At 51.3% G+C, this 11,863-nt stretch overlaps 1 protein-coding gene across 1 annotated transcript in view; it reads right to left on the bottom strand.

Annotated features, from left to right (window-relative positions):
* Positions 1 to 84: 84 nt before the first annotated feature.
* Positions 85 to 11,863, bottom strand: part of dnah1 (dynein, axonemal, heavy chain 1) — a gene marked incomplete at its 5' end in the record, with an annotated part of 82,836 nt that continues 71,057 nt past the window's right edge. The window contains 10 exons of the mRNA XM_079242168.1: positions 85 to 308; positions 629 to 857; positions 996 to 1,202; positions 1,340 to 1,484; positions 8,173 to 8,303; positions 8,422 to 8,592; positions 9,089 to 9,265; positions 9,461 to 9,640; positions 11,098 to 11,268; positions 11,409 to 11,540. Coding sequence (XP_079098294.1) covers positions 193 to 308; positions 629 to 857; positions 996 to 1,202; positions 1,340 to 1,484; positions 8,173 to 8,303; positions 8,422 to 8,592; positions 9,089 to 9,265; positions 9,461 to 9,640; positions 11,098 to 11,268; positions 11,409 to 11,540 — 1,659 coding nt within the window. The 3' untranslated portion in view covers positions 85 to 192. The remainder of the gene's footprint in view (positions 309 to 628; positions 858 to 995; positions 1,203 to 1,339; positions 1,485 to 8,172; positions 8,304 to 8,421; positions 8,593 to 9,088; positions 9,266 to 9,460; positions 9,641 to 11,097; positions 11,269 to 11,408; positions 11,541 to 11,863) is intronic.

Raw genomic sequence — 11,863 nt, 5'->3', positions numbered from 1 at the left:
GGAAAATGCAGGTAAGTTTTTCCAGATCTTATAAACTCTTAAAGAAAAGATCCACAGAGACTACATGTTATTATTTGAGATGTTCAGAGTTTATTACACAGGCTGAGTTTCAGAGGAGAAACCAGGAGTTACATGAAGACAGATGTAGTTTTAGCAGATGAGACTCCAACATAAATGGAGGTGAAAGTGTGTTTAGTGGTCCAGAGCACAGATGAGGGCGACTCCGCGTTTGATCCAGTGTTTCTGACTGAGATCTGTGGGCAGCTCCACGGCAAACACACAGTCGGTGGGGTGTCCGTCGGCGGTCCCTAGGGAAGCAGAGAGCGGTGAGCAGGATGGTGTCGTGGAGACAGAAGCTCCTACTGAGCCTCCAGGAGCTGCTGGCTTCCAGTTGTGGCTGGAAAATACAGAGCTGCACTTTCAGACTCTTCGCGAAACTCGACACTAACTGGAGTCTATTCTGGGTGAGCAATAAAACCACCGAGAGGACACACACACACACACACACACTGGAACAAGCTCCTACATTCCTACACACAACTCAGCGTTTATATTCTGTACGTTTTTAGACGAGCCAATCTGTTGTCATACATGTCTGCCTGGATGGAAGGCTGCTGTGTGAACTGACCAGCTCGTCTGAGCGTTTCATAGACGGGGCAGACGTAGACCCCACGGCGCGGAGCTTCGCGGTCCGGTTTAGGGATCAACCAGATGACGGGCATTTGCTGGTGGAGCTGCTTGGGCCTGGGTTCTGTGAGCCGACCTGCTTCTCTGTCCCAGCGGGCGGCCTCCAGGAACAGGCCGTGGATGTAGCAGCCGGCGTAGGGCTTCTCCGTTATCTCTGACTCCTCCATCACCTGGGGGAGCAGGCGTTAGAGGAGGAGGGTCATGATCACAGGAAAGCTAATGTCTCTAAAAGGAGCAAACTAATACGTATGCAGTGCACTGAGGACGTATAAATGAGTTTGTGGGAAGTCGGGAAAAGCTGCTGCGACCTGAAAGTCGAATCCAACTGAGTCGACAGAGTTTCCGGAGCGCCGGGCGAAGTTCTGCAGGGCTGCAGCGAGAAGAGAGCGCGGGAAAAACAGGCCACTAATCCAGAAAACAGCTGGAGCGCCGTCAGAGATCCAGCTCTGCAGGAAAGTGATCCTCTGAAGCAGGTCTGACACCCAGGAAGCCAGAGGCTTCAGAGACGGGTAGGCCTGGAGAAATGCAGCAGCACAAGGTCATTTAGCTGCTGTGTTCCTGGAAAGCAGGACATTCATGGAAAAATGCTCCAAGCTGATTTAATGTTCAGAATCAGATTAAAATGCTTTTCAGAGGCCGACATGTGTCTCGCCTTGGATTTCCACGCGTCAGGAACCACATTGTTTAACAAGCTGCGCGCCATCAGCTCCAGTTCTGAGGACATGACTAAGGAACCCTGCAGAGCCTGAACCATCTCCCCCAGACTCCGACCAACCACCGCCAGCAGCTTGTTGTACCTGAAACAAGACCAGACGGGTGAAATGTCTCTAAAATCACAATTCAGAAAAAATTTAAATCTTTTTGGTTTAAAAAGATTTAAATCAATTATCATCAGTTTCAAACTGAGTCAGTATTTCACTTACATTTATTTCCTCTAAGTCTTTATGTTAAATCTGCTTTTATTATCATTTTGTTTTAACTTTTTACTGATTTTATTTATGATTATTTTACACATTTATAATTAATAAATTATTAATGAGTCTTTTTTTAATGTCAAATCCACGTTTTTATATTTCATTTTACCTGTTTTTGTCATATTTAATTCTAAATTGTGTTTTGTGTGAAATCTTCTCAAAGTTTTATTTTCCATGGTGCCGCTGGTAAAAGTTAGGACGTGATTTTATGGACATGTGTATGTGTGTTGATGTACATGTGTGTGTGTGTGTTGATGTACATGTGTGTGTGTGTTGATGTACATGTGTGTGTGTGTTTATGTACATGTGTGTGTGTGTTGATGTACATGTGTGTGTGTGTTTATGTACATGTGTGTGTGTGTGTTTATGTACATGTGTGTGTGTGTGTGTTTATGTACATGTGTGTGTGTGTGTTGATGTACATGTGTGTGTGTGTTGATGTACATGTGTGTGTGTGTTGATGTACATGTGTGTGTGTGTTTATGTACATGTGTGTGTGTGTGTTTATGTACATGTGTGTGTGTGTTTATGTACATGTGTGTGTGTGTGTTTATGTACATGTGTGTGTGTGTGTTTATGTACATGTGTGTGTGTGTGTGTTTATGTACATGTGTATGTGTGTGTTTATGTACATGTGTGTGTGTGTTTATGTACATGTGTGTGTGTGTGTTTATGTACATGTGTGTGTGTGTTGATGTACATGTGTGTGTGTGTTTATGTACATGTGTATGTGTGTGTTTATGTACATGTGTATGTGTGTGTTTATGTACATGTGTATGCGTGTGTTTATGTACGTGTGTGTGTGTGTGTTTATGTACGTGTGTGTGTTTATGTACATATGTATGTGTGTGTTTATGTACATGTGTATGTGTGTGTTTATGTACATGTGTGTGTGTGTTTATGTACATGTGTATGTGTGTGTTTATGTACATGTGTGTGTGTGTTTATGTACATGTGTATGTGTGTGTTTATGTACATGTATGTGTGTGTTGATGTACATGTGTGTGTGTGTGTTTATGTACATGTGTGTGTATGTGTTTATGTACATGTGTATGTGTGTGTTTATGTACATGTGTGTGTGTGTGTGTTTATGTACATGTGTGTGTGTGTGTTTATGTACATGTGTGTGTGTGTGTTTATGTACATGTGTGTGTGTGTGTGTTTATGTACATGTGTGTGTGTGTGTGTTTATGTACATGTGTGTGTGTGTTTATGTACATGTGTGTGTGTGTTTATGTACATGTGTGTGTGTGTGTTTATGTACATGTGTGTGTGTGTTTATGTACATGTGTGTGTGTGTGTGTTTATGTACATGTGTGTGTGTGTTTATGTACATGTGTATGTGTGTGTTGATGTACATGTGTGTGTGTGTTTATGTACATGTGTATGTGTGTGTTTATGTACATGTGTGTGTGTGTGTTTATGTACATGTGTGTGTGTGTTTATGTACATGTGTGTGTGTGTGTTTATGTACATGTGTGTGTGTGTGTTTATGTACATGTGTATGTGTGTGTTTATGTACATGTGTATGTGTGTTTATGTACATGTGTATGTGTGTGTTTATGTACATGTGTGTGTGTTTATGTACATGTGTGTGTGTGTGTTTATGTACATGTGTGTGTGTGTGTTTCTGTACATGTGTGTGTGTGTGTTTCTGTACATGTGTATGTGTGTTTCTGTACATGTGTATGCGTGTGTTTATGTACATGTGTATGCGTGTGTTTATGTACATGTGTATGCGTGTGTTTATGTACATGTGTATGCGTGTGTTTATGTACATGTGTGTGTGTGTTTATGTACGTGTGTGTGTGTGTTTATGTACGTGTGTGTGTGTGTGTTTATGTACATGTGTGTGTGTGTTTATGTACATGTGTGTGTGTGTTTATGTACATGTGTATGTGTGTGTTTATGTACATGTGTATGCGTGTGTTTATGTACATGTGTGTGTGTGTTTATGTACGTGTGTGTGTGTGTGTTTATGTACATGTGTGTGTGTGTTTATGTACATGTGTGTGTGTGTTTATGTACATGTGTATGTGTGTGTTTATGTACATGTGTGTTTATGTACATGTGTATGTGTGTGTTTATGTACATGTGTGTGTGTGTGTTTATGTACGTGTGTGTGTGTGTGTGTTTATGTACGTGTGTGTGTGTGTGTGTGTTTATGTACGTGTATGTGTGTGTTTATGTACGTGTATGTGTGTGTTTATGTACGTGTATGCGTGTGTTTATCTACATGTGTATGCATGTGTTTATGTACATGTGTATGCATGTTTTTATGTACATGTGTATGCGTGTGTTTATGTACATGTGTATGCGTGTGTTTATGTACATGTGTATGTGTGTGTTTATGTACATGTGTATGCGTGTGTTTATGTACATGTGTATGTGTGTGTTTATGGTCATGTATGTTTGTGTTTGATTATTTGAAAAAGCAATTTTGTGTGTTCATGAGAAGTAATAAACTGTGAAATAAAAATTTAAGTCCAAAGTGTTTCATAACGACACATTTTAAACTGAATTACTAAAAAAATTAATAAATTATTAAATAACTGTGATTTGTGGATGTATTTCCAAACACTGTGGGAATGCTGTAAAAATAACCCAGTGGTTAGAAATACCTTTTCTTTTTTCTCATGTTTTGCTCCTCCTGCATTTTAAACCCTGTTTGCAGCATTTGCTGGGGTTTTTATGCTCCGCTTCGCTTGGCGGGACGCTTCAGGGCGGTGAAACATCACAGCTGCTCCTCCAACGTAACCGGCTCTCCAAACCTCTGAGAGGAAATTTCTGAACGCTTTAAAGTTTTATCTGCATCCGTGTTCGCATGTCGTCGTCTGCACCGCCAACCGCATCAGCACCGCCAATGGCGTCTGCACCACCAACCGCATCAGCACCACCAACCGCATCAGCACCGCCAACCGCATCAGCACCGCCAACCGCATCAGCACCACCAACCGCATCAGCACCACCAACCGCATCAGCACCACCAACCGCATCAGCACCACCCACCGCATCAGCACCACCAACGGCGTCTGCACCACCAACCGCATCAGCACCACCAACCGCATCAGCACCGCCAACCGCATCAGCACCACCAACCGCATCAGCACCACCCACCGCATCAGCACCACCAACGGCGTCTGCACCACCAACCGCATCAGCACCGCCAACGGCATCAGCACCACCAACGGCGTCTGCACCACCAACCGCATCAGCACCGCCAACGGCATCAGCACCACCAACGGCGTCTGCACCACCAACCGCATCAGCACCACCAACCGCATCAGCACCGCCAACCGCATCAGTATAGCCAACCGCATCAGCACCACCAACCGCATCAGCACCACCCACCGCATCAGCACCACCAACGGCGTCTGCACCACCAACCGCATCAGCACCGCCAATGGCATCAGCACCACCAACGGCGTCTGCACCACCAACCGCATCAGCACCACCAACGGCGTCTGCACCGCCAACCGCATCAGCACCGCCAATCGCATCAGCACCGCCAACGGCGTCTGCACCGCCAACCGCATCAGCACCGCCAACTGCATCAGCACCGCCAATGGCGTCTGCACCGCCAACCGCATCAGCACCGCCAACCGCATCAGCACCGCCAACGGTGTCCGCACCGCCAACCGCATCAGCACCGCCAACGGCATCTGCACCGCCAACCGCATCAGCACCGCCAACGGCGTCTGCACCGCCAACCGCATCAGCACCGCCAACCGCATCAGCACCGCCAACGGCGTCTGCACCGCCAACCGCATCAGCACCGCCAACCGCATCAGCACCGCCAACCGCATCAGCACCACCAACGGCGTCTGCACCGCCAACCGCATCAGCACCACCAACGGCGTCTGCACCACCAACCGCATCAGCACCACCAACGGCGTCTGCACCGCCAACCGCATCAGCACCGCCAACGGCGTCTGCACCGCCAACCGCATCAGCACCGCCAACCGCATCAGCACCGGCAACGGCGTCTGCACCGCCAACGGCGTCTGCACCACCAACCGCATCAGCACCACCAACCGCATCAGCACCGCCAACCGCATCAGCACCGCCAACCGCATCAGCACCGCCAACCGCATCAGCACCGCCAACGGCGTCTGCACCGCCAACGCCATCAGCACCGCCAACGGCGTCTGCACCGCCAACCGCATCAGCACCGCCAACGGCGTCTGCACCGCCAACCGCATCAGCACCGCCAACGCCATCAGCACCGCCAACCGCATCAGCACCGCCAACCGCATCAGCACCGGCAACGGCGTCTGCACCGCCAACCGCATCAGCACCGCCAACGGCGTCTGCACTGCCAACCGCATCAGCACCGCCAACCGCATCAGCACCACCAACGGCGTCTGCACCACCAACCGCATCAGCACCGCCAACCGCATCAGCACCGGCAACGGCGTCTGCACCGCCAACGCCATCAGCACCGCCAACCGCATCAGCACCGCCAACGGCGTCTGCACCGCCAACCGCATCAGCACCGCCAACCGCATCAGCACCGCCAACCGCATCAGCACCGCCAACCGCATCAGCACCGGCAACGGCGTCTGCACCGCCAACCGCATCAGCACCGCCAACGGCGTCTGCACTGCCAACCGCATCAGCACCGCCAACCGCATCAGCACCGCCAACGGCGTCTGCACCGCCAACGCCATCTGCACCGCCAACGGCGTCTGCACCGCCAACCGCATCAGCACCGCCAACGGCGTCTGCACCTCCAACGCCATCAGCACCGCCAACCGCATCAGCACCGCCAACCGCATCAGCACCGGCAACGGCGTCTGCACCGCCAACCGCATCAGCACCGCCAACGGCGTCTGCACTGCCAACCGCATCAGCACCGCCAACCGCATCAGCACCGGCAACGGCGTCTGCACCGCCAACCGCATCAGCACTGCCAACCGCATCAGCACCGCCAACGGCGTCTGCACCGCCAACCGCATCAGCACCGCCAACCGCATCAGCACCGCCAACCGCATCAGCACCACCAACGGCGTCTGCACCGCCAACCGCATCAGCACCACCAACGGCGTCTGCACCACCAACCGCATCAGCACCACCAACCGCATCAGCACCACCAACCGCATCAGCACCGCCAACCGCATCAGCACCACCAACGGCGTCTGCACCACCAACCGCATCAGCACCGCCAACCGCATCAGCACCGCCAACGGCGTCTGCACCGCCAACGCCATCAGCACCGCCAACGGCGTCTGCACCGCCAACCGCATCAGCACCGCCAACGGCGTCTGCACCGCCAACGCCATCAGCACCGCCAACCGCATCAGCACCGCCAACGGCGTCTGCACCGCCAACCGCATCAGCACCGCCAACGGCGTCTGCACTGCCAACCGCATCAGCACCGCCAACCGCATCAGCACCGCCAACCGCATCAGCACCGCCAACGCCATCTGCACCGCCAACGGCGTCTGCACCGCCAACCGCATCAGCACCGCCAACGGCGTCTGCACCTCCAACGCCATCAGCACCGCCAACCGCATCAGCACCGCCAACCGCATCAGCACCGGCAACGGCGTCTGCACCGCCAACCGCATCAGCACCGCCAACGGCGTCTGCACTGCCAACCGCATCAGCACCGCCAACGGCGTCTGCACTGCCAACCGCATCAGCACCGCCAACGGCGTCTGCACTGCCAACCGCATCAGCACCGCCAACCGCATCAGCACCGCCAACCGCATCAGCACCGGCAACGGCGTCTGCACCGCCAACCGCATCAGCACCGCCAACGGCGTCTGCACCGCCAACCGCATCAGCACCGCCAACGGCGTCTGCACTGCCAACCGCATCAGCACCGCCAACCGCATCAGCACCGCCAACCGCATCAGCACCGGCAACGGCGTCTGCACCGCCAACCGCATCAGCACCGGCAACGGCGTCTGCACCGCCAACCGCATCAGCACCGGCAACGGCGTCTGCACCGCCAACCGCATCAGCACCGCCAACGGCGTCTGCACCGCCAACCGCATCAGCACCGCCAACGGCGTCTGCACTGCCAACTGCATCAGCACCGCCAACCGCATCAGCACCGCCAACCGCATCAGCACCGGCAACGGCGTCTGCACTGCCAACCGCATCAGCACCGCCAACGGCGTCTGCACCTCCAACCGCATCAGCACCGCCAACGGCGTCTGCACCACCAACCGCATCAGCACCGCCAACGGCGTCTGCACCTCCAACGCCATCTGCACCGCCAACGGCATCTGTGAGCTGAGATGCAACACAGAAACGCTGTCTTGCATCTCCGACGTCTGGTTAAATTATATAAACATTTATAAATAAAGTTTGGTGAATTTGAGTCTTTTCATGGTTTTATTTAAACATTTAACCAGTTAAAAATCCTAACTTGCAACTAAACCTTGTAAATCCACCAGACCCTCATCATTCCACACTGATTCCCAGCTCTTGCTGTTGATGATGGATGGATCCGTCAGACTGTGTTTCAGCAGTGCTGCCTTACCGTTCAGTCCCAGCTTACCTGACCACCTCGTGGAGGAGAACTGCGTTTGTGGACTCCTCGTAGCAGACTGGGTACTTTTCCGTCACCTCTTGAACATCCAAAGGTTGGGGAACCGTCTCAGCTAGTCGCGCCACAATCTCTTCCACCGTCTTTGGTTCCAGTCGAGACAACAGAAGAAATATTACCAACGGTTTTAAACTCGTATAACTAGAATCACATGATTAAGAGGTTTGATTTAAAGAAGATGGGAAATGTGTTCATCCGTACCTTCTCCGGAGTTTTGCTTCCAACAGATGAAGCTCCAGACTGGAGACAAACCACAGCTTCTAGCAGAGACAAGGTCTCATTCTGGGCAAACTGGATGGTGGCGTTGTCATGGAGACCGAGGATCTCAGGGGGATCATTGACGGGTAAATCATGGATGAACGCTAAATACCCCTAGGACGGTGTTACCATGACAAGATGGAGATCAGTTGAGAATTTGACAGAAAACTGTAACAGATAAAAACATTGTTTATGGCTGATTAAACCACAAACTTTCAGACTTTTCTACTGTCTGCACACGGCCTCCTCTCCGCAGACTGTTCTATCATCACAGAGTAACGAACAGGGAGAAGAGTTCGGCAGCTTTACCTCTGTTTGTCCTTATGTGCATCAAAAGCAGCAGGAAGAGAGAAAACATTTCATGCTGAGATCAATACGGCCAGAGGTGAGCTAATAAATAGTTTATCATTTTTAACTCATCATGCAGAGAATAAAGTACGTGTGACTGTAAGACTTTGGTAACAGAGTTGCTGTTGGAGTGGCGTCCAACGGCGTTTAACTTTCTGCAGAATCATCATTCTAAATGTCATTCCTGCCGTTCTTTCCTGTACGACTCGAAGCAGAGAGACATGAAGGCGACGCAGCCGTTTAAATACTCTGCTTATCTAACCTTGATGTCCAGATTAGAGTCTATTTGCCGGTAGATCCCAGACGGCGAGTAGACGTGTCTGGCGCTGAGGACAGCAGGACTATAAAAGTCTTCCAGCACCGTGAGCAGACATCGTCTGTCCCAGTCATCCGCCACATGTCCACCATAGGTCATCTCCCCGACCGTGTATTTTAGGATCTGGACAAGTGAAGGACAAAGAGGAGGAGCCAATAAATGCACCAACATGGTCTCTAACCAGGTCCAGAACTTTCCGCAGGTAGTTCAACATGATGATGAGAAATATTTTTCTTTTTAAAGCATTGTGTGTGACATTAGGCAGGTATGACAGATATTCCAGCTACCAGAGAGTTAAACCCAGACGGAGGCCTTCACCTTGTACGGGATGTCCTGGTACGTGTCCAGGAACAGTTTCAGCTGACTGATACAGATGTTCAGGTCGCTATCGCCAAATTCGTAGGGAACGTTGAAGCCCAAAGGGCCGAATCTTCTTCGCTCCAAAGCAGCTCCATGAAACAGGCAGAGAGACAGAAGGAGAGACTTGAAGCTTCTCGTCTGAAAAGAGACAAAGTGGGGAGAGGAATGGTCTGAAGACACCGCAGCACTCAGAGCAGACCTGCCTACAACACAACGCCGCAGGCTTTAGGTGTGAGGAAGAGGAGGGTATAAGCAGACCTGCCTACAACACAACGCCGCAGGCTTTAGGTGTGAGGAAGAGGAGGGTATAAGCAGACCTGCCTACAACACAACGCCGCAGGCTTTAGGTGTGAGGAAGAGGAGGGTATAAGCAGACCTGCCTACAACACAACGCCGCAGGCTTTAGGTGTGAGGAAGAGGAGGGTATAAGCAGACCTGCCTACAACACAACGCCGCAGGCTTTAGGTGTGAGGAAGAGGAGGGTATAAGCAGACCTGCCTACAACACAACGCCGCAGGTTTTAGGTGTGAGGAAGAGGAGGGTATAAGCAGACCTGCCTACAACACAACGCCGCAGGCTTTAGGTGTGAGGAAGAGGAGGGTATAAGCAGACCTGCCTACAACACAACGCCGCAGGCTTTAGGTGTGAGGAAGAGGAGGGTATAAGCAGACCTGCCTACAACACAACGCTGCAGGCTTTAGGTGTGAGGAAGAGGAGGGTATAAGCAGACCTGCCTACAACACAACGCCGCAGGCTTTAGGTGTGAGGAAGAGGAGGGTATAAGCAGACCTGCCTACAACACAACGCCGCAGGCTTTAGGTGTGAGGAAGAGGAGGGTATAAGCAGACCTGCCTACAACACAACGCCGCAGGCTTTAGGTGTGAGGAAGAGGAGGGTATAAGCAGACCTGCCTACAACACAACGCTGCAGGCTTTAGGTGTGAGGAAGAGGAGGGTATAAGCAGACCTGCCTACAACACAACGCTGCAGGCTTTAGGTGTGAGGAAGAGGAGGGTATAAGCAGACCTGCCTACAACACAACGCCGCAGGCTTTAGGTGTGAGGAAGAGGAGGGTATAAGCAGACCTGCCTACAACACAACGCCGCAGGCTTTAGGTGTGAGGAAGAGGAGGGTATAAGCAGACCTGCCTACAACACAACGCTGCAGGCTTTAGGTGTGAGGAAGAGGAGGGTATAAGCAGACCTGCCTACAACACAACGCCGCAGGCTTTAGGTGTGAGGAAGAGGAGGGTATAAGCAGACCTGCCTACAACACAACGCCGCAGGCTTTAGGTGTGAGGAAGAGGAGGGTATAAGCAGACCTGCCTACAACACAACGCCGCAGGCTTTAGGTGTGAGGAAGAGGAGGGTATAAGCAGACCTGCCTACAACACAACGCCGCAGGCTTTAGGTGTGAGGAAGAGGAGGGTATAAGCAGACCTGCCTACAACACAACGCCGCAGGCTTTAGGTGTGAGGAAGAGGAGGGTATAAGCAGACCTGCCTACAACACAACGCCGCAGGCTTTAGGTGTGAGGAAGAGGAGGGTATAAGGAGGAAGCAGGCTAATAGGCAGGGTGGTCGAGGGAGATGCAGACCTTGCTGGAAGAGGAGATAAAGTCATCGGTGAGGCTCGTGTAGGCTCTCTGCAGGTTGGCCTTGATGCCTCTCGGAGTCTCTACAGTAAACTTTAAACCACTGTGGAGGAGGGATACTGGAAAGCTGCTACTGGGAATGCTGGTGAGCCACAAGCGGAAGTCTTCGTGCACCTGTACGGGGAATTCAGACACAGTTCCCATTTACGGTAAAGAAAGCACTCAGCTGTGTAAAGGGAACAGAAACTCCAACACTGTTTAAAAATAAATAAGCAGTTCTGTTTTCTTTCTGTTTGTGTGGCGCACATACCAACCTTTACTGGGTCGATACTCTCAGCGAGTCTCTCCAGGGCGGCCATCCAGCCGGGTGCCAGGTGACAGTTCTGGAAAAGGACCCACTGGCCTCCTTCCATAGCAGCCTTCATCATGGCCTCAGCCACAGGACCCTGAACCAGAACACAGCAGAAGAGTCGAGTCTAAGGAGCACGTCGGCATAGAACACAGCACGTAGAACACGGCACGTAGAAGACGGCACGTAGAACACGGCACGTAGAAGACGGCACGTAGAACACGGCACGTAGAAGACGGCACGTAGAACACGGCACGTAGAAGACGGCACGTAGAAGACGGCACGTAGAAGACGGCACGTAGAACACGGCACGTAGAAGACGGCACGTAGAACACGGCACGTAGAAGACGGCACGTAGAAGACGGCACGTAGAAGACGGCACGTAGAACACGGCACGTAGAACACGGCACGTAGAAGACG

Source organism: Telmatherina bonti (assembly GCF_933228915.1).
Source record: "Telmatherina bonti genome assembly, chromosome: 6".
NCBI lineage: Eukaryota > Metazoa > Chordata > Actinopteri > Atheriniformes > Telmatherinidae > Telmatherina > Telmatherina bonti.
This window is presented reverse-complemented; position numbering and strand designations above follow the sequence as displayed.